The sequence below is a fragment of the Primulina eburnea genome, chromosome 7, assembly GCF_022965805.1.
Source record: "Primulina eburnea isolate SZY01 chromosome 7, ASM2296580v1, whole genome shotgun sequence".
In the NCBI taxonomy this organism is placed as follows: domain Eukaryota; kingdom Viridiplantae; phylum Streptophyta; class Magnoliopsida; order Lamiales; family Gesneriaceae; genus Primulina; species Primulina eburnea.
The window spans coordinates 19884889-19907567 of NC_133107.1; the positions used below are offsets into that span (position 1 = coordinate 19884889).

The window sequence follows — 22679 nt, forward strand, 5'->3', positions numbered from 1 at the left end:
TGGTTTCTTGTTCTTTTGTGATAGATCGAAAAAACTGGGATGGGAATGGCTATGGGGAAATGAACGGAGGTTTCGGAAAAGGTCGGGAATTATCCTCCGACCGACCCCTGACATTTTTACCAGAAGTGGAAGAAGTAGAGTTCGAAATACTGACTAAAAGAAGAAAAGGAAGGTTGAGAAACTTACGAGAAATGGGGAAAGAACGCGACTGATAAGGGTAAAGATCACTGGAGAGTAGATTGCGCGTCGGGAAGCTCGAGAGGAAAAATTGCAAGAGTTCGTCCGCCTTTTTAAATTTGAAAGTGATTTTTGAAAAACTCTTGTGCTACTATATATAGACGGTAAGAAGTGATCTTGATCGTCGATAGGAGTACACGTAGACGGCTCAGATATGCCTCGGAATTTGTACCAGGCAGTCGAAAATAAGTGCACAGATATCGAGGAATTGAATGATTTCTCTCAAAAATCGAAGAGTTTCTGACATATCATAAAATCTTAGGGCTTACGTCGGCATTGATAGGATGACATCATCTCTATCATCTCGGGAAGACTAAACGACAAATTATTTCTCCTGACCGGGCACACAAGACTGATCGGGACAGCGAGTAAGACTCTAGCCCGAATATTTAAGGAGGGAGTGATGATACCCCGGGATACCCCGGGTCATGGGTAATGACCGAGATGTCCCAGGGCCATGAAGTCGGGCCATGGGAAGTGCCCGGGTCAGGAGGATGTACTGTTCCCGGATCAACAAGGCGACAATCTGAATCGATAACCTGATCTCAGGCTGCCCGGTACGTTGGGAGTATGATCCGCCAGGAAGAATGTATGGAGAGGCCAGTCAGTCTAGAGGCCGGACCATGGAGCACTCAGGGCATCACCTTCCCGGGCCATTGTATGCCCGGGTTCTCATGTAAATACCTGAGAGGCATTCTGCCCAGGCCACTTCGATATGAGTGCTGCATTTAATAATGCCGACAAAGTAGGGTGCTTATTGTCGACCTATCCCTGACACTAATACAAATAGTTGAAAAAATTAGGTGGGCTAGATATGACTAGTATGATATTTGACATGTCAGAATAATCGGGTATAATCAGCCGCCCTATTGTAATTAATGATCACCACAAAGAACGAGGTCAACATTACATCCTCTACTATAAATACCAGGTTTTCTCCTTGCATTTATTCTCTACTCTCATTCATTGTTCATTTATTACTCACCTTCCACACCAATCTCACAACCATCACTTGGCTACATTGGTTTCTTGCTTGAGTTCCTCACTGACTTAAGCATTGGAGTGGTCACGTCGGACACCTCTCCGGCGCCCATTCACGTGGTTATTCTTGATTGCAGGTTTTCACATCTATTCTAGGAATCAAGCTCTTGATCCATACGTCCTGCTCTAACTTTTTCCAATATCTTGATAGTAGATTCGGTGGAGCAACCCGACCCGGCTCATTCATTTTGCCCGGATCACATCAGGTGACGTAGAAGAAGTTGAAGTCTCCGAACATCCATAAACACATCTTGTGTATTTAATTGTTTAACTATTGTTTTCAAACTTATTTGATCATTAAGAGCATCCGTCGGTTCAGTTTTTCGCCATAACTGAACTGATATATGTCACAACGGAATCCTATTATTTTCAGTTATTCAGTTACACATGATATAAAATATATAAATGTTTATTAAAGAAGGATTACTTCGAGTGTTTCCGCTTGATTTAATACCAAACTCGATCTAATTCATCGGTGTATATATTCTTAGAAGACGAGCCATTGCAGCTCTTGGAGAATATTGTGTTTGAAGCACCTCAAGGTGCCCAACACATGATCCTTCAAAAAAACTCACTCGACCCAATCTTACCGAACTCAATCCAATTCACATCTCATTTCATTCCTTCCCAATCTTCACAAAACATATTCTTCTACTCAACCCTCCTTGCATCCTTTGTTTTGGTTTTTGGCTAAGAATTAACAATGAGTCTACAAGGTATTCGTCTGCAAGAAATCCAACGAGAGAATAACGTATTAGTAAGAGTTGAATCATTCCCCTTCCATGGACGACGTGAACAAAGTATTTAAAAATGTATTTGTCAAGGTAAATACAAAAATATATTCATTTTATTTACTTTTTGTATTATCTAATACATTTTTTGTCAATTGTTAACTAATTTTCATGTTTAATGTTAATGATTAATATATGATATTTTGGGAATCCTCATTTCCCCCACGGAGAAGCTGTTGTTTGTGCATTATTTGACTGGATACTTTTTTGATTCTAATAATGTGGTAATCACAGTTTCCCCGGCAATTTACATATACATACTCAAGATCATCTCGAGATAAAGTCCGAAAATCTTCTCGGTCATTTGGTGGTCCTTCACACATGAATAAACCATCTCCTCTATTGACTGATATGATATATACATCTATGCATAGAGATGATACATCTTTTGCAGATATGTATGACGTTCGTTTGACAAGTTTGGAGAATAAAGTGGCGACGATGCAAAAGGACCAAGCCGAAATCATGAATCTACTGAAATATATGCAGACTGATATCTCGAGTTTGAAGGATATGTTTGGGAGATTTCCTGATTTTTAGTTAATTTATATGATCCATTTAAGAAGTTTTGAATTTTGATTGGAGTTTTGTAGTTTTGTGGTTTCAGTAACTCAATCTATTTTAAACAATGAAAACAATTCATTGGTTAGAGTATGGGGTCGTGTGGTTATCTATTTTAAACAGTGAAACCAATTCATTGGGGTGGTGTGGGTTGAGTCAGGGGTAGAGTGGGTCGAGCCACACAATATCCCTTATGCTCAACCCACTCGACCCAATTTGGGTCGAGTGGGTAATTTGGGTGTGGCTCGACCCACTCGACCGAAAATGGGTCGAGCCTTTGTGGGTCGAGATCGTCATGAAGGCTCGACCCATGTTCGATGCACCATTGATATATAATAAACATTCAGTTCATATGCTTCGAGATACATTCAGTCAAATGAATATATAATGAAATTTGTTACGAATTTTTTAGGTTCTATTGTTATGAAATTTGTTAAGAATTTTAGTTGAGTAGAAATTCAACCCAAATTGTTAGAATAAGTGATACATTCTTCTACTATTGTTATGAAATTTTTAATTAACATACTTAAATTATAATATATAACTTATATTAAAATGTTTATACAAATAAATTTTTTATATATATTTACATTCTAATTATATATAAAGTGAATTATATATTATAACATGATCAAAACTCAAAATCCATCTATCCACTCGACCCAAATCGACCCAAACCCTAAACAAAACCCTAAACCAAACCCCAAATACCACCACTCGACCCACACTCCACCCACTCGACCCGAACTCGACCCCAACCCTAAACCCTAAACAAAAGCCTAAACCAAACCCCAAACACTACCACTCGACCCACACGACCCAAAATCGAACCACTTACCACCCACTCGACCCAAACTTAAAAATTTGATCCATTCACCATCCACTCGACCCACTCACCACCCACTCGACCCAAAGTTAAAAATTCACCTTAAACACATTATATATTAATAAAATCAAATCGATTGTCTTTGTGAGGGCCCGTGCTCCTGATTAGTTTTTAATTATCAAACAGCAGGATTTATTAGCGTAAACAGCGAAAACGAGTAAAAATTTTCCATTTTTGGGCCTACAGAAATTTCGGCATGACCTCCCTGTAAATAGGACATACCGAAAATTTCAAAACAACACAACAAAAAATTTATACTCGAAAATAGAGTCCGTTAAAACAAACAGAATACCAATCGCACACAGAACCAACCAGGCTCGATCACACCAAATAGGATCCAACACTCAAAATACAACCATACAAATAAACGAGGCATCTCCTCGGCAAATGACTCAATATATAGTATAAATATCTGGGGACTCCAAACTCAAACCAACTCACTGGGCTCCACTGGCAGACGCTCCACTAGCTGCATCAGAACCACCTGTATAACCTGCTATAGAATCACAAAACAAACCACAGCAGCCCCGAGGGACAGGGGTCAAACCCCAGTACGAAGATCATATAAATTACAGCATAAATAAATGACATGTAATAAAATCAATGCAATGCAATGCATGTAGGGTACCAATAATCTCGGGTATCAAACTGGATCCAAAGAAACGATTGCAACAACTGTGGCCACATGTGCCAGGGGTGTGACGTGTCAAATACGGCCTCGGCCCTGCACATATGTGTCAAGGGGTGTCAGTCTGCAGAACTGCTCAGCCCTTCCGCCAGTCATCAGAGGTGTGAAGCTTAACCGTCCTCGGCTCTGATGTCTAAATAAATCATCCAAGAGTAAACAGAGATCTCGAAAACAACGGAGTCATGGCTCTATATGAATGCGTGCTCCACAATGCATATAAATTCACAGATTATTCCAATATATTTAAAAACTCACATTTATTTCTTTTTAAAATGAGGAATAATCCTAAAATACACCCAAACAGCACAAAGAGCATATAAACACATAGTTTTCATACAATCACATCAATTTAATTACACGTCGTTATAGACGCGGTAAAGAATCGATCAATCCGTACCTTAACCTTCAAATTAAATTACCACAATAGTTTATAAACTCTTCGGTGCTTCCTGGCTAATAAAATCTATGGCAAAAAATTAATTACCATCAAATAAATATTCAACTCTTAGCCAAAAACAATTTACTAATTTCAGCTTGGACCTAAGCTCGGTTGTAAGGTCATAACTCAACAAAAACTTAACCGAAACATACTTAACATACATGGCTGGAATCCTAACTCAAAATGCCATATTTCATCAGAAGACATCAAAATGAAATTCAATCATCTTTCCACTGAAAAACGCCCAAAACCAGCAACCATGAGATGCAAGGTCTGTGACAGATTTAGTTTCGACAATTAGGAGTATAAAATTCATATCTACTCATCATTGACTCAAATTAATATCCGGCAATTGGTGATGAAAGACAACTCAAATATCTAAGTTTTCCTAGAAGAAACCATTTCCAGAATCCTAACAGAATAATCCCAGAGTTAACAAGAAGGCGCTACTACATGCACACTTCGCGGACAGAAGCCTGTACTGAGCAGTTCCGACAAAAGCAGCATAACGACCTCAATTCTTAATGGAATTTAACGAATCTTATATCAATACGAAGAAAACGCATAGATCTAAAACTCTCTTTTGGATCACAAGTCCAAAATCCGAGAGCAAAAATGTCATAAACTCGAATTACAGAAGCTACTCTGCACAGCTCCAACACAGACTTCCATTTTGACACAGTTTGGTAAAAAAATCATATCAAATCCGTTTTTAATTGGAATTCCATTTCGTCAGCGGCTACAGAAATTTTAGACATAGAGCTATAAGTTCTATATGAACCACAATTCAAGAATCTTAGTGCACAAAACACCAAAAACCCAAAAACAGAAACCCAAAAACCTGAAACTCGAAAAAACAGAAACGAACTTCTTCCATGCACAAACTTTTAATACCTAGGCTTAGGGATTACCTTCAAAAGCTTCATTTGAACTGAAATAGAGTTAGAATCGACCTCTTCACACTCTAAATAACCAAGAAAAATGACAAGCAAGAGGCTGGAAAATTAACGAAGCAACAGCTCGGTAGCTAGAGGAGATGCAAGAAGAGAAGGAAATGGATGCTTGTAGAAGAAACGAGAGATTTAAAGGAAGAAATGGATTGGGCTTGGGGCAAACAGACTTCCTATAACACATATACACATATATGCATGAATCCAATTATTTAGCCCAATTGCTAGAATATGACTCGGTCCAAATATTTACAACTCCTGTGTGCTATTAAACATCGATATGTATTTTAATATCGTCTATAATTCCGATATTTTCTAATACATATTTTTAACACACAAGTATTATTATTTGGCTTAATTATTTTAATTTAGCACTTCAAAGTAATTATTTCTAATTCTTGCCAAATACTGAATAATTAAATTTGGGTTCTCACATTCTCCCCTCCTAATAAAAGATTTCGTCCTCGAAATCTAACGTACACAACACTTATACACAAAGTGGTTAAAACATTTACCACAGATAATACATAGGAAAATCTGAGTACATGGTGTTATTCATCATATTTTCAAACAAGTGAGGCCACTCTTGACGCATTCGATCCCCTAACTCCCATGTAGATTCTTCTATCCCATGTCTACTCCACTTCAGCAAAACCAAAGGAATCGTCTTGTTCCTGAGTTGCTTCTCTTTGAGATCAAGAATTTGAACTGGATGCTCAATATAACTTAGGGAACTATCTAACTCCATATCCTCGGTACTCAAAACATGAGATGGATCTGGCTCATACTTCCACAACATAGATACATGAAACACACCGTGTATCGCAGAAAAACTCTGCGGCAGGTCCAAACGATAAGCCAAAGTTCCAATCCTCTCAACAATCACATACGGACCAATATAACGTGGAGCTAACTTCCCTTTACGTCCAAATCTCATAGTACAACGAAACGGTGATACTTTCAAGAAAACATAATCGCCAACCCGGAACTCTAAAGGCCGACGCCTTTTATTAGCATAACTTGCTTGACGATCCTGGGCTGCTTTCATTATCTTTCTGATCAATTCAACTTTATCTTTCATTTCTTGTACAAACTCTGGTTTAGACATCTGTTGTTCTCCTACATCTTCCCAACAAATTGGAGATCTGCACTTTCTGCCATATAAAGCTTCAAATGATGCCATACTGATCGTTGTCTGAAAACTATTGTTTTAAGAGAATTCGACCAGAGACAATGATTCTTGCCAACCACCTCTGAAATCCATTACAACTGCTCGTAACATATCCTCTAGAGTCTGGATGGTTCTTTCTGATTGACCATCTGTTTGGGGATGATAAGCAGTGCTCATGGCCAACTTTGAACCCAAAGCTGATTGCAAACTACTCCAAAATTTTGAAGTAAACCTTGGATCGCGGTCTGATACTATGGTTATTGGCACACCATGCAATCTCACCACATGATCAATGTACAATTTCGCCATTTTCTTGTAAGTACAAGTACGGTCATATGGAATAAAATGAGCTGATTTAGACAATCTATCAATAATCACCCAAATTGCATCACAACCACGATTAGAACGAGGTAGATGTGTCACGAAATCCATAGCAATGTGCTCCCAATTCCACTGTGGTACTTCAAGACTATTTAACATACCGCCAGGTCTCATTCGTTCAGCTTTAACCTGTTGGCAAGTTAAACATTTAGCCACGAAATCAGTAATTTCCTTCTTCATACCTTCCCACCAATAATGAGCTCTCAAGGTATGATACATCTTTCGATTTCCTGGATGAATGCAATGTCGACTACAATGTGCTTCACGTAGTATAGCTTCTTTCAGATCTGTCAAATTAGGAACCACTAGTCTCCCCTTAAAGCGCAAACTACCATCTGAGGCAACGTTGAACTTATCTGACTGATCTGTTTGAGCCAATTCTTTCAATCTATGAATATGTGGATCAGTTCTCTGTGCTATTTTAATGCTTAATATTATCTGTGGTTCGACTTTGATAGATGAAACTACAAAGTAATCTCCACTTGTTTGATAAGTCCATCCTGAAGTTCCCAAGTGCTCGTGGACTTTAGAAATATTCAGAGATGTCAGCATAGCGTTTTTAACCTTCCTGCTAAGTGGATCTGCAACTAGATTCATTCGTCCTGGTTGATATTGAATCTCACAATCAAAGTCTTTAAGCAACTCCATCCATCGACGTTGTCTCATATTCAAGTCGGACTGTGTGAAAAGATATTTAAGGCTCTTGTGATCAGAATAAATTACAAATTGTTCACCGTACAGATAATGACGCCATATCAATGGCAGCCAATTCTAAATCATGATCTGGATATCGAGTCTCATGTGGCTTCAACTGTCGAGATGCATATTCAATAACTCGCCCATTTTGCATTAAAACACATCCCATTCCATTCAGAGAAGCATCTGTAAACACAACAAATCCACCTGAGCCTGAAGGTAAAGCTCACACAGGAGCTGTTGTCAACTTTTCCTTCAAAGTTTGAAAACTTGATTCACATTCTGCAGTCCACACAAAACGTCGATGTTTTTGCGCTAATTGGGTTATAGGCCTTGCAATAGCGGAAAATCTTTCAATAAAACGCCTATAATACCCTGCTAATCACAAAAAACTGCGAATCTCAGAAACATTTGTTGGTGTTGGCCAATTATTAACAGCTTCGAGTTTACTAGGATCCACAGAAACTCCCTGAGCGGATATAACATGACCCAAAAATACTACACTGTCCAACCAAAATTCACATTTAGAAAATTTAGCATATAATTGTGCTGCTCTGAGTGTTTGGAGTACTAGTCTCAAATGTTCTCGATGCTCCTTCTTTGAAATAAATCAAAATGTCATCGATAAAGACAATAACGAATTTGTCTAAAAATTCTCGAAAAACACGATTCATCAAACCCATGAAAACTGCTAGAGCATTAGTCAATCCGAAAGGCATGACTAAGAATTCATTATGCCCATAACGTGTCCGAAATGCAGTTTTAGGAACATCTTCCTCTCTAACTCTAAGCTGATGATATCCAGAATGAAGATCGATCTTGGAATTCACGGATGTACCCTGCAACTGATCAAACAAATCGTCGATACGCGGGAGAGGATATTTATTCTTCACTGTAGCTTTATTCAACTGCCGATAATCAAGACACATCCTCATCGTCCCGTCTTTCTTCTTTACAAACAATACCGGAGCTCCCCTAGGTGACATACTTGGTCTAATATAACCTTTCTCCAGTAAGTCTCGCAATTGTTCCTTGAGTTCTTTCAACTTTGCTGGAGCCAAACGATACGGTGCTCTAGAAATAGGGTTCGTCCCTGACATTAACTCAATGCTGAAATCTATTTCCCTTTGAGGGGGAAAGCCAGGAATTTCATCAGAAAATACATCAGGAAAATCCTTTACCACAGGAATATCTGAAACTTTCAACATTTCTTCCTGTGTGACATCAACTGCATAAATCATGAATCCTTCATTCCCTGCCGATAGCAGTCTAAACATTTCCATTGTTGAAACTAATGAAATGCGTGACTGAGAATCATTACCATAAAAGTTCCACGTATGGCCATAATAAGGTCTAAATCTGACAACTCCATGGAAACAATCAACGATGGCTCGATAATTCGTCAAAGTATCCATTCCCAAAATACAGTCGAAGTCAGACATAAACAATTTGATTAGATTAGTTATCATAACGTTATCATCAAATCTAATCACACAATTCAGAACTATCTCTCGAGACATCAAATACACACCAGCAGGGGTAGACACAGACATCGTATCCATCAACAAGGTAGTAGCTATCTCATGCTCACCGATAAATGCAGCAGACAAGAATGAATGAGATGCTCCCGTGTCTATCAATATATGTGCAGGATGATAAAAAATAAAACATATATGTTGCGTGTTTTCACTACCGCAAGTGTACGGTGTCAAGTTTTAGTACTGGTTAAAGTACAGATATCGATCCCACGAGGAGTGTGTATAAAAACGTATATCAGTTCTTGTAATTAAAATAGTCAAGAATTTATTTAGAAAATTCGTAAGAGAATTGGTTTGTTAAAAACAATTAAAATGCGAATAAACAATAAATCGAATTACCGACCGGAGAAATATCAGTGATAGAAATTATCTAGAGGCCTGATTTCACTAAGTTTCTACAATAATTCTCCTGGTTGCATTTAAATTCCTGAATTCCTCTTATTTAAGGGCCAAGGACACTTACGTATTTTATTCCCCCTTTCCCAAGTGATGAATAAATGTATCAATCAAACTTCGATTCAATTATTCCTAATACAAATCTAAGTTTAATTGATAAATGCAATCAATGTTCTTACCTAAGCCTCGCAAACGTTATACGCCTTCCGAACGATATAAACATTCCACGATGTGCCTCTAGTGATCTTTAATCCTAGTCCCTCACCCGAGTCGTAGAATTAATCACAACATACAATTTATGGCCAGTAAATTGCAATGAAATAAGAGTAGAGAACACAATTAAATAAAACGGAATCCAATCATAAAATATCCACGTCAAATCATCGTAAAGACAAAGCTACGTCAACCTCTAGAATGGAAATTTAGTTCATCACAAAATCCAAGAGAAAACAAGACATGTTTGTGATTCTAGACATCGCCACGCAATAAAATAAAGAAACAAGGGAAAAGATAACAAATCCGAAGTGTCGTCTCTGTCCCCAGCTCCGTCGTTCTTCGTATTTGTGTCTGTTCTTCACACTCTGAATCTTCGTCTTGTGTATGCGCTCCGTTTCTCGCTTCTTTTCCTTCCCAAGATGGTGAATTTTCGTGTGTTTTCTCTCCACGGCGGCTCACTCCTCTCTGAACTAGACGATAGCGCTTTTATACTTTTTCTGGATGCTGCGTGTGTGGTGGCGCGAGAATTGGCGCGGTGGCGCGCTCGGTGCTGCTCCTCTGGCCATGCATGTGTGCGCGTGGTCGCGCATGTTGTCGCGCGGCCGTGCGCAAGCGTCTGGTCACTCGCTTGTATAGGTGCGTGCGCACCTGCGCGTAAAGTGGCGCTGTCGCGCGCACCTCTTGGGTCATCTTCTGCTTTTGTGCGCGCGCTGGTGCGCAAGATGTCGCGCGACCGCGCGCAAGCTTCTGCCCTTGTGCATTATTTGTGCGCGCGCGGCTGCGCGTGAAGTGGCGGACCGCGCGCATCCTTCTGGTCTTTGCAATATTTATACTCGCGGCTCGGTTCTGTTTTCTTGGTCCACTTGGTTTCGTGTCCACTATTTTCTCCATTCCTGAAATGAAAACAAAAACAAACCAAAAACGCGTAATTCCGTTCGAAACAAGCATAATTCAAAATGGATTTAAATGTAACTTAAGTGCAAATCTTGCATTTATCAAACCCCCCAAACTTGAACTTTTACTAGTCCCGAGCAAAATAGAATAAAAGCTAATAAAAACGGAAAAATTACGCAAACTACTACAATCATGGATATGCGAAAAGTGATATTGACCTCCGACTTGTCTAATTTCATGTAATTCACGATTTCCCAAGTGTCACGTGTGTGTGTGATATGTCAATGTTCGTTTACCCCATCGAGTGCTCAAATAGAGTCATAATGCCCATTCACCTTACTGAATCAAGAAATCCTCAGTTTAGTTCAACTCACACTTCATCAAAATACAAATTCACATTCATAGATCACATAGGACTTTATTGGTGATTATTTGGCTCGAAAGATGGTCAAAACAAGTATGCCAAAGATGAGATCACAAAATGAGATGCTTGAAAGCAAGTGATTAAAGTCTATACTTGATGACAACGTTTTTCTGGTATCCATATGCTCGACTTGAACATCTTTTCTCCACTAGTATATTGGATGAATGTGACAAGGTTAATAGGTCTTGCAGGCTTGTAACGTTAGGCTCCGGCTCATGGCTACAATAAAGGTATGGAAATCAAAATTTGAGAGAAATATTTGAACTTCATCAACTTCACTCATTTTCATTTTCTTTTCAACCACCACCCACTTATTGTTTTCTTTTCATTCGTATCCTTCATTTTCCAAATGCTTTCTTTCTCACCACTTTTGATTCATTCTTTTCATTGTTTTTCTTCTTTTTGAACTCCTTTCTGTACATTCATTTTTATGTTTCTTTTCAAGGAGCATTTGAATCATTACAACACCAATGAATTTATTTCTCTCAAAATCAGGTAGGAAAATAAGTGTATAAGCTTCATTTGGTAGTTGCTGTGGGATATAGAATAGATACAAGTGGGGGCTAATTGTATGTCATTGACACACACCACTTGATTTTTAGTAGGCTCAAAATGGGACACTAGAGATATTTCGTGTTCATTTGGTAGGCTCGAAGGCTCAAAATGGCTCCAAAGATCGCCTAAATCATTCCTATGTCACATATTATCCGTATTTCGCCTCGAAAAGTGTTCAAACAAGTTCTAGACTACCGTCAATCCATTAATCATCTCATACCAACTAATAATATGAATTTTTTTCAACAAAAAATTGATATACAAGGCATGCACAAAAGAACTCTTAAGCATCTCAAAAACTTCGAAGCTCAAAGGGCTACAAATGACAGTAAACAAAGAACAAAGGCCCAAAGATATTGTGAAAAACTGCCTAGATCATTTCTATGTTTGTGAAAGTGTCAATCAATGTCATGCAAGAATTACCAAGAATCAGATATCCGTCTTCTATTTAGCATCATAGGCATACAACTTGTCTCTGAGCAACAATAGTATCAATAAACACGACAGTGCAAAATATTTGTGACTCCTAAGTTATCATGAACACATATATATTTCAGGATCGCAATTCAGTTTTCATCATCGGTCACACATTTTACTTATCCATGACTCTACCTAACAAATCTAGCATGCAATAGATAAAAAATCAAACTAACTACTGAGCGATAAAACAAAAAATTTGCAGAAAAATTCTAAAAATTCTAACAAGCAACACAATTTTACCCTTCCCCAAACTTAAAGTATGCATTGTCCTCAATGTATAGAAATAAAGAACACGACAACACATACCTTGCGCACGAGTGTCAAAACTCGGGCGCTCGAGTTTTTGTCCGCAACATCTGTGTCATCCATGTCCATGGGCTGCGGCGGTGATAGATCTGGTAGTGGGTAAAATTAACAACTAAGGACGTAAAATAAAATAAAATAATAAAAACAAAATGAAAGCTAAAGAAAATAAATTGTGGGTTGCCTCCCACACAGCGCTTGGTTTAACGTCATCAGCCCAACTATACCACTCTTGTTCATGGTGGATCGTATGATATCTTGGAAGCCTTGAGTTCTAGGTTTTGACCATCAACCGCCATGGTCAGTTTTCCTTGTCTCAAATCAATGACGGCTCCAGCAGTAGCCAAAAATGGTCGTCTTAAAATAGCACGAACATTCTGACTGTTCCCCATGTCAAGCACCACAAAATCTGCTAGAAGCCTTATTTTATCAATTTTAAGTTCAACATCTTCCACAATACCCAGCGGTGTCCTAACCGATTTATCTGCCATCTGCAAGCTTAGTCCTGTGGGTTTTATCCTACTCAATCCAAGTTTCTAGTAAAGGAAACTTGGCATTATGTTCACACTCGCTTCTGAATCACAGATAGCTTTTTTCACTGATTGACTTCCAATTTCACATGGTACAACAAACTCCCCGGGGTCTTGTAGTTTCTGAGGAAGATTTCCTTTCCTGCCTTATCATCTCCTCCAGAAAATGCCACCTCTTCCTGCTCTGCAAACTGAATGTTAGAGTGTAGGTTCTTGAGATCTTCAAACCTTTTTTCTTTTGAAACTCAGCCTTCAATTGTAAAAATCTTTGGGGGTAGGGAAGTAAAGAAATATCAACGCATTGATCAAAATCATAACTCTTACCTTTCTTACCTCGGTTCCTTTTGCTTGGAGTCGGCTGATCAACTTTCTCTTCTTTGCTTACCACTCCAATCTCCTCATGCTGCATAAAAATAGCATTCACCTCTCTCAGATTTGGGTCTGCATTCTTTTGCACTGCACCTGATGGTTGAGATGTGAGTTGCTTCGTTATTTGCCCAACTTGCGACTCCATGATTTTCAAAGTAGCACCAATACTTGCCATGTGGGTTTCTAGGTTGTCAAGCCTAGACTCAGTCCTAGCCATTCTCTTGCCAGATTCAGCAACAAACGTTCCAACTAAATCCTCAAATGATGGCTTCCCTTCCCCATTTGATGTATTGAACCCCGGTGGAGGATTCAACACATTCTTATTGTTTGCATAAGAAAAATTTTCATGGTTTCTCAACCCAGGATGATAAGTATTAGGGGGAGGGTTACCTCGATATCTGCCAAACCCTCCAACATTTCTGTTGTTGATATACTGAGCTTCTTCAAGAAAATGTGCTTCTTCAACGACGAGCGATGGTCCCTCAGTATTTGATGTGCTCACTTTATTCATGGTTGCTATATGTGTAGTCAATGCTGATACTTGTGCAGTGAGTGATGTGATCGGATCCACCGCATAAATTCCAGCAGTCTTCTGTACTCCAGACCTCTCAGACGGCCACTTGGTAGCTGTTAATAGTCATTTGCTCAAGCAAGTCGTAGGCTTGAGCAGGAGATTTGGCAAAGATCGTGCCACCTGCTGCTGCATCCCCAGTTGTACGTGTTTGACCATTCAATCCATTATAAAACAACTCAATCTGCACCTAGTCTTCGAAACCATGATTCGAGCACCTCCGCAACAGCTCTTTATACCTTTCCCAAGCTTCATACAACTGCTCGAAGTCTGTCTATCTAAAAGTGCTGATCTCAATCTTTAATTGTGCAGACTTTGCAGGTGGAAAATATTTAGAAAGGAACTTCGTCGCCAGCTCCTGCCATGTTGTGATGCTCCCTAACGGCAGTGATTGGAGCCATCCTCTTGCTTGATCCCTGAGAGAAAAAGGAAACAAACACAATCTAATAATGTCATCAGGAACATTATTAATTTTTACCGTATCTTTGATTTCCAAGAAAGTTCTCAGGTGAACGTGAGGATCTGAAGTAGCAGTTCCAACGAACTAGGTTTTGTTTAACCATATTGATCAGGGCAGGCTTCAGCTCAAAATTGTTAGCATTTATGGTCCCCCGAGCAATACCAGAGTAATGATTGTTGATCACTGGTCGGAAGTGATCTTTGATAGGAGTAGCCTCTGGCTGGGCGTGTCTGTCATTTTCTCTGTGTTCAGCCATTGCTTGGATCTCTTCCCTCCTTGCTTTTCTTAATTTTCTCGCAATTTTTTTCGATCTTCGGGTAAAAAATCAGCAAGTCTGAGTTTTGCGATCTTAGCATACACTGTCAAGCAGGAAAAAATGAAAAACTCAATCAATATAAAATGAAATAAAAATAAAAGCTCTAAATTAAAATCTAGACTAATTGGTAACAATACTGATATAAATTCAAATTTGACACTCCCCAGCAACGGTGCCAAAAACTTGTTGCGACCGCAAGTGTACAGTGTCAAGTTTTAGTACTGGTTAGAGTACAGATATCGATCCCACGAGGAGTGTGTATAAACACGTATATCAGTTCTTGTAATTAAAATAGTCAAGACTTTATTTAGAAAATTCGTAAGAGAATTGGTTTGTTAAAAACAATTAAAATGCGAATAAACAATAAATCGAATTACCGACCGGAGAAATATCAGTGATAGAAATTATCTAGAGGACTGATTTCACTAAGTTTGTACAATAATTCTCCTGGTTGCATTTAAATTCCTGAATTCCTCTTATTTAATGGCCAAGAACACTTACGTTTTTTATTCCCCCTTTCACAAGTGACGAATAAATGTATCAATCAAACTTCGATTCAATTATTCCTAATACAAATCTAAGTTTAATTGATAAATGCAATCAATGTTCTTACCTAAGCCTCGCAAACGTTATACGCCTTCCGAACGATATAAACATTCCACGATGTGCCTCTAGTGATCTATAATCCTAGTCCCTCTCCCGAGTCGTAGAATTAATCACAAAATACAATTTATGGCCAGTAAATTGCAATGAAATAAGAGTAGAGAACACAATTAAATAAAACGGAATCCAATCATAAAAATATCCACGTCAAATCATCGTAAAGACAAAGCTACGTCAACCTCTAGAAGGTAAATTTAGTTCATCACAAAATCCAAGAGAAAACAAGACATGTTTGTGATTCTAGACATCGCCACGCAATAAAATAAAGAAACAAGGGAAAAGATAACAAATCCGAAGTGTCGTCTCTGTCCCCAGCTCCGTCGTTCTTCGTATTTGTGTCTGTTCTTCATACTCTGAATCTTCGTCTTGTGTATGCGCTCCGTTTCTCGCTTCTTTTCCTTCCCAAGACGGTGAATTTTCGTGTGTTTTCTCTCCACGGCGGCTCAGTCCTCTCTGACCTAGACGATAGTGCTTTTATACTTTTTCTGGACGCGGCGCACGCGGGTGGCGTGCTCGGTGCTGCTCCTCTGGCCATGCATGTGTGCGCTGCGGTCGCGCATGTTGTCGCACGGGCGCACGCTAGCGTCTGGTCACTCGCTTGTATAGGTGTGCGCGCCGCCTGTGCGTAAAGTGGCGCTGTCGCGCGCACCTCTCGGGTCATCTTCTGCTTCTGTGCGTGCGCTGGTGCGAGAGATGTCGCGCGACCGCGCGCAAGCTTCTGCCCTTGTGCATTATTTGTGCGTGCGCGGATGCGCGTGAAGTGGCGGACCGCGCACGCCCTTCTGGTCTTTGCAATATTTATACTCGCGGCTCGGTTCTGTTTTCTTGGTCCACTTGGTTTCGTGTCCACTATTTTCTCCATTCCTGAAATGACAACATAAACAAACCAAAAACGCGTAATTCTGTTCGAAACAAGCATAATTCAAAATGGATTTAAATGTAACTTAAGTGCAAATCTTGCATTTATCAATATACCTGCAATGACCCCTCGGGGCGTCTCCTGAGCCTGGTCTTGAGTCAACGCATGTACCCTAGCCTGTTGAGGTCCTGGAAAGTACTGCTGAGAAGATCCTCTCGGCTGTTGGTAGCTAGGCTGTGGAGTAGATGGTCTAGGCACCTGGGGCTCGCGGAAACTGGCTAAACTGCGAGGGTTGATAATGTTGTCTTCCCGCATTAGGACAAACTATCGCATAATGTCCCGGTAATCCACATGTATGACATTCTCCCTGAACTCCTGTGCACTGGGTAGTAGGATGCCTACCTCCACATTTTCCACAAGAATCTCGAACATAACCAATAGATCTTCTGCCACGAGAACTGCCTGAACTAGATGAACTACTGTAAGAATTCTTCTTAAAATGCTTTCATCTAGCCCTGAATTTATGCTGCTTCGGTGGCTGGTTTGACTGTGGAGGCTGATACGGAGGAATTCCCACTGGCATCTGAATGCTACTCTCGGACCCTTGGGAAGTAAAAGATGGAACTTGTTGTGATCCTCCCCAAAGCAAACTAGCCTCAATATTCTTCGCCTTCTCTACTGCTTCAGCATAGGTAGTTGGTGCTCCAGTCATAACCAAAGTATGTATTGTCCGGTTCAGTCCTTGCATAAAACGCGACAGCTTGGATCGATCACTATTTGATACATGGGGTACGTAAGCTAGAAGAGCAGCAAATTGAGAGGCATACTCTCCCACTGATATTTCCCTGAATCAACTGATTGAACTCGGCTTCCTTAGCAGAATAATAATATGGAGGCGTGTATTCTTGAATAAAATGAGTACGAAATACCTCCCATGAAATTATCTGACCAGATTCTCGGATCGCTTCCTCTGTGGCTTCCCACCACAGTTGTGCTCAATCCTTGAGTTGGTAAACAGCCAACTTGAGTCTCAGCTCTGTAGTGTACTCCACCAAATTAAATAAATAATTCATACTCTTCAGCCACGCTGTTGCCTTTTCTCCACTTTCATTTCTAAAGAATTTTGGAGGACGCATATCTTGGAATTTAGCAATTACTAACTCCATTTCTCTCATTCTTTGGGTCAGCTGCTGAACTTCACGATCAACTTCCACATTTCTTGCAACATGCCTTTCTAGGACCAATTGGTGGTTCCTGCTCCACCTCTACTCTATATTCACATTTTGATTTTCCCTTCCCCTAGAGCGACCACGTCTACCTCTGCCAATACCCTCAGCATTAGCTATGTTCTGAGCTTCAGACTCTTGGATAACTTCTTTCCCTTTTCTGCCTCTTCCTCCCGGTGCCATTCTACAAGACACAAGGATTATACACCAGCAGAAAAAAATTTAATAGTAAACACTGAACGGTTCAAGTAGAGCTTAGTCCACTAGGTAGAAATAAATGAAGCGTCAAACTTACTTCACTACCAGCTCTATCTTAGCTAAGTTAAATAATTATAGCATGCAAATCAAATAAAGAGCAAGTAGTAAATCAAATACAAAATTTATTTATTTGTGTCTAAACTCGAGTGTCCTAGACTCTAATTCGAGCATACCCCAGTTACGCTCTGATACCAACTGCGAGGGCCCGTGCTCCTGATTAGTTTTAAATTATCAAACAACAGGATTTATTAGCGTAAACAGCGAAAACGAGTAAAATTTTTCATTTTTGGGCCTACAGAAATTTCGGCATGACCTCCCCGTAAATAGGACATAACAAAAATTTCAAAACAACACAACAAAACATTTATACTCGAAAATAGAGTCTGTTAAAACAAACAGAATACCAATCGCACACAGAGCCAACCAGGCTCGATCATACCAAATAGGATCCAACACTCAAAATACAACCATACAAATACACGAGGTATCTGCCTCGGAAAATGACTCAATATATAGTATAAATATCTGGGGATTCCAAACTCAAACCGACTCACTGGGCTCCACTGGCAGACGCTCCGCAGGCTGCATCAGATGCACCTGTATAACCTGCTATAGAATCACAAAACAAACAACAATAGCCCCGAGGGACAGGGGTCAAACCCCAGTACGAAGATCATATAAATTACAGCATAAATAAATGACATGTAATAAAATCAATGCAATGAAATGCATGTAGGGTACCAATAATCTCGGGTATCAAACTGGATCCAAAGAAACCATAGCAACAACTGTGGCCACATGTGCCAGGGGTGTGACGTGTCAAATACGCCCTCGGCCCTGCACATCTGTGTCAGGGGTGTCAGTCTGCAGAACTGCTCGGCCCTTCCGCTAGTCATCAGAGGTGTGAATGCTTAAACGTCCTCGGATTTGATGTCTAAATAACTCATCCAAGAGTAAACAGAGATCTCGGAAACAACGGAGTCATCGGCTCTATATGAATGCGTGCTCAACAATGCATATAAATTCACAGATTATTCCAATATATTAAACTCATATTTATTTTTTTTTAAATGAGGAATAATCCTAAAATACACCCAAACAGCACAAAGAGCACATAAACACATAGTTTTCATACAATCACATCAATTTATTACACGTCGTTATAGACGCGGTAATGAATCGATCAATCCGTACCTTAACCTTCAAATTAAATTACCATTATAGTTTATAAACTCTTCGGTGCTTCCTGGCTACTAAATCCTATGGAAAATAATTAATTACCATCAAATAAATATTCAACTCTTAGCCAAAAACAATTTACTAATTCCAGTTTGGACCTAAGCTCGGTTGTAAGGTCATAACTCAACCAAAACTTAACCAAAACATACTTAACATACATGGCTGTTAACTCAAAATGCCATATTTCATCAGAAGACATCAAAATGAAATTATGTCATCTTGCCGCTGAAAAACGCCCAAAACCAGCAACCATGAGATGCAAGGTCTGTGACAGATTTATTTTCGACACTTAGGAGTATAAAATTCATATCTAACTCATCATTGATCAAATTAATATCCGGAAATTTTGTGATGAAAGAAAACTCAAATATCTAAGTTTTCCTAGAAGAAACCATTTCCAGAATCCTAATAGAATAATCCCAGAATTAACCAGAAGGCGCTACTACATGCACACTTCGCGGACATAAGCCTGTACTGAGCAGTTCCGGCAAAATCAGCATAACGACCTCAATTCTTAATGGAATTTAACGAATCATATATCAATACGAAGACAACGCATAGCTCTACAACTCTCTTTTGGATCACAAGTCCAAAATCCGAGAGCAAAATGTCATAAACGCGAATTACAGAAGCTACTCTGCACAGCTCCAACACAGACTTCCATTTTGACATAGTTTTGTAAAAAAATCATATCAAATCCGTTTTTAATTGGAATTCTATTTCGTCAGCGGCTTCGACATAGATCTATAAGTTCTATATGAACCACAATTCAAGAATATTAGTGCACAACACACCAAAAACCCAAAAACAGAAACACAAAAACCTGCAACTCGAAAAAATAGAAACCAACTTCTTCCCTGCACAAACTTTTAAAACCTAGGCTTAGGGATTACCTTCAAAAGGTTCATTTCAACTGAAATAGAGTTAGAATCGATCTCTTCACACTCTAAAGAACCAAGAAAAATGACAAGCAAGAGGCTGAAAATTAACGAAGCAACAGCTCGGTAGCTAGAGGAGATGCAAGAAGAGAAGAAAATGGATGCTTGTAGAAGAAACGAGAGATTTAAAGGAAGAAATGGATTGGGCTTGGTGCAAAGGGGCTTCCTATAACACATATACACATATATGCATGAATCCAATTATTTAGCCCAATTGCTAGAATATGACTCGGTCCAAATATTACAACTCCCGTATGCTATTAAACATCGATATGTATTTTAATATCGTCTATAATTCTGATATTTTCTAATACATATTTTTAACACACAAGTATAATTATTGGCTTAATTATTTTAATTTAGCACTTCAAAATAATTATTTCTAATTCTTTCCAAATACTGAATAATTAAATTTGGGTTCTCACAGTCTTTAAATTCAAACAAATTACATATCATTCAACCCTATCTTCTACTAAAATCTCCAACGGATGGAAATCTGTTTTGTTTTTTTCTTCCACGTCTTCTCTTGAACACCGGTGGCAATATTAACATATCATCAAGTGGCCACTCGTTCTGATTCAAAAACATGATAAATTGGCTCAGAATAGGCTAAGGATTATATCATTACAGAATAATATTCTGAGCACAAGGAATAAAAATTAACATCACAAAAGTAACTCGCTGCAATTGCATGAGAATATGGAATCTTGTCAATATAAAATTCTCTACAGGTACATCTCTTCGATTCCAAATTCACAATGTCACTATTTGTAGCACTTCGAATATCGAACTCAAGACGGCCTAGCTCATAAAATTTTTATCTCCGAACAATATTAAACCTTTCACGTAGAATCGACTCAACGGTTGGAGTGAATTTGTTGTTGACGCGACAGATGCATTTCGATACCTTGAAAACCGAGATGTAGTCAATGTCAGCAAAGAATTTAGTAGTGCAATGATTAGAAGTTATCTTTCTTCACGCAATCTTGCATTTATTAATTCAACACAACTGGTTGTCATAATATTATATCGAGATCTTGGGCTATATGCTCGAGTCCATCGATCCAATGAATCACTATCATCCAAAACCTTTGCAGCATTAGGATATATTTTCTGAAAATTTTCATACTCCAAGTCAAAGTCGGTTTGCTTATAATTTTTTACTAACCACATAAAATTTCGGTGCAACCCTTTTTTTTGCAACAAAGTTTCATATTTTGTGAAAAGTGCCATATACAATGACCATGATGTACATTTTTGTAAACATCGGTAATTGCAGCAATGATGTCCGGATGTCTGTCTGAGATAATCATCAACTCTTCCTCATCAACCACTAGTTCCAAGAGCTTCGTCAAAAAGCAACTCCATGAAGTAATGGATTCTACATCAACAACAGCCCAAGCCAAAAGATATTGATGAAAATCTCCATCTTGTGATGAGGCCACAAGTAAAGTACTGTCGTACTTTCCTTTCAACCATGCACCATTAATAGATACAACTTTTCTCATGCATCTATATCCTCTTGCACATGCGCCATATGCTAAAAACAAATACTTGAATCTATTATGCTCATATACTACTAAATCTATTAAACTATCAAGGTTCATTCTCTTGAACAATTTCAAATATGAAGGTAGAAGAGCAAAACTTGTTTCAGGATCACCTTTGAAGATATCATGAGCAAGTTGTTTGCCTTTCAAGGCTTTGTAATAGGTAATGTCAACCCCCTTATTCCGCATCATTGTCATAATAGATTTTGGTTGAGGTGTTTTCTGTAGTCCCCGAAAGTTCTCTACCAACATATTACAAACGACAGACGAGGAGGCTTGTCGATGCCTTTTACGCATTCCTGTCAAATCACAATTGTGTGTGTTGCAGTATGTACGAATCACAAAATCTGTTGAGTTCTCATGTTTTGAAGTCCAAATTCTCCAGCTGCAACCTTTAGTCACACAACTAACCGAATAAATATTTCGAGAAGATTTGAAACATTCAAACGCAAAAGGCGAGTTCATAGCAATTTTGGATAGCACTTTCTTCACTTCGGTCTTGCTTGAAAATCTTTGACCAATAAATAAGTTGGAACCATTGATAAATAAATATGTATCATTGTTAGCTTGAACATGAGTCTCAGTATCATGAGCTACACTGATGTGGTGGATGTTGACATCAATATCATCCACATGCACCGCATCTATATCCTCCACATCATTATCTGTTGTTTTCACATCATTCTCTTCCATATTTTCAGTTGAAGTATTTATATCTTCTAATACATCATTATTGGTACAATGGTTAGTTGAGACAAAAGTTCTATCAAAATAAGATCATACAGATTTGTTTCATCATCGACAAACTCATTATCCAAATGGGTCACATTTAAATCCGATGACATGATATTTTCACTTTCAACAATATCAAGAGAAACAACACTGAGTTCAAATTCGACATGAAGTACATGTCTTTCTTTTGCACATCCAAAATATAAGTATGCTTTCAAATCATTATCATCCTCAATATAAATTGGATGAATATTGCAATGCTTCACATTAGGAAGATAACTTAATTGCAATTTTTCTGTGCCAACTAATTTCATAATTCGG

The 22679-nt window shown here is 38.8% G+C and overlaps 1 protein-coding gene and 1 long non-coding RNA gene across 3 annotated transcripts; both read right to left on the bottom strand.

Moving 5' to 3' along the window:
- Positions 1-3660: 3660 nt before the first annotated feature.
- On the bottom strand, positions 3661-20117 carry LOC140836177 (uncharacterized). 2 transcript variants are annotated; one of them, XR_012119001.1, is made up of 3 exons: positions 20032-20117; positions 4602-4667; positions 3661-4009 (listed from the first exon to the last, which is right to left on the bottom strand). It is a non-coding gene; the product is annotated as an uncharacterized lncRNA (long non-coding RNA). The 2 variants fall into 2 exon arrangements; XR_012119002.1 differs by lacking the exon at positions 20032-20117 and adding an exon at positions 5555-5678.
- Positions 20118-21239: 1122 nt separating this feature from the next.
- On the bottom strand, positions 21240-22319 carry LOC140835767 (uncharacterized). The gene has a single exon (XM_073201176.1). It carries the CDS (start codon positions 22317-22319, stop codon positions 21240-21242), a length of 1080 nt encoding a protein of 359 aa, XP_073057277.1.
- Between the last annotated feature and the right edge of the window lie 360 nt (positions 22320-22679).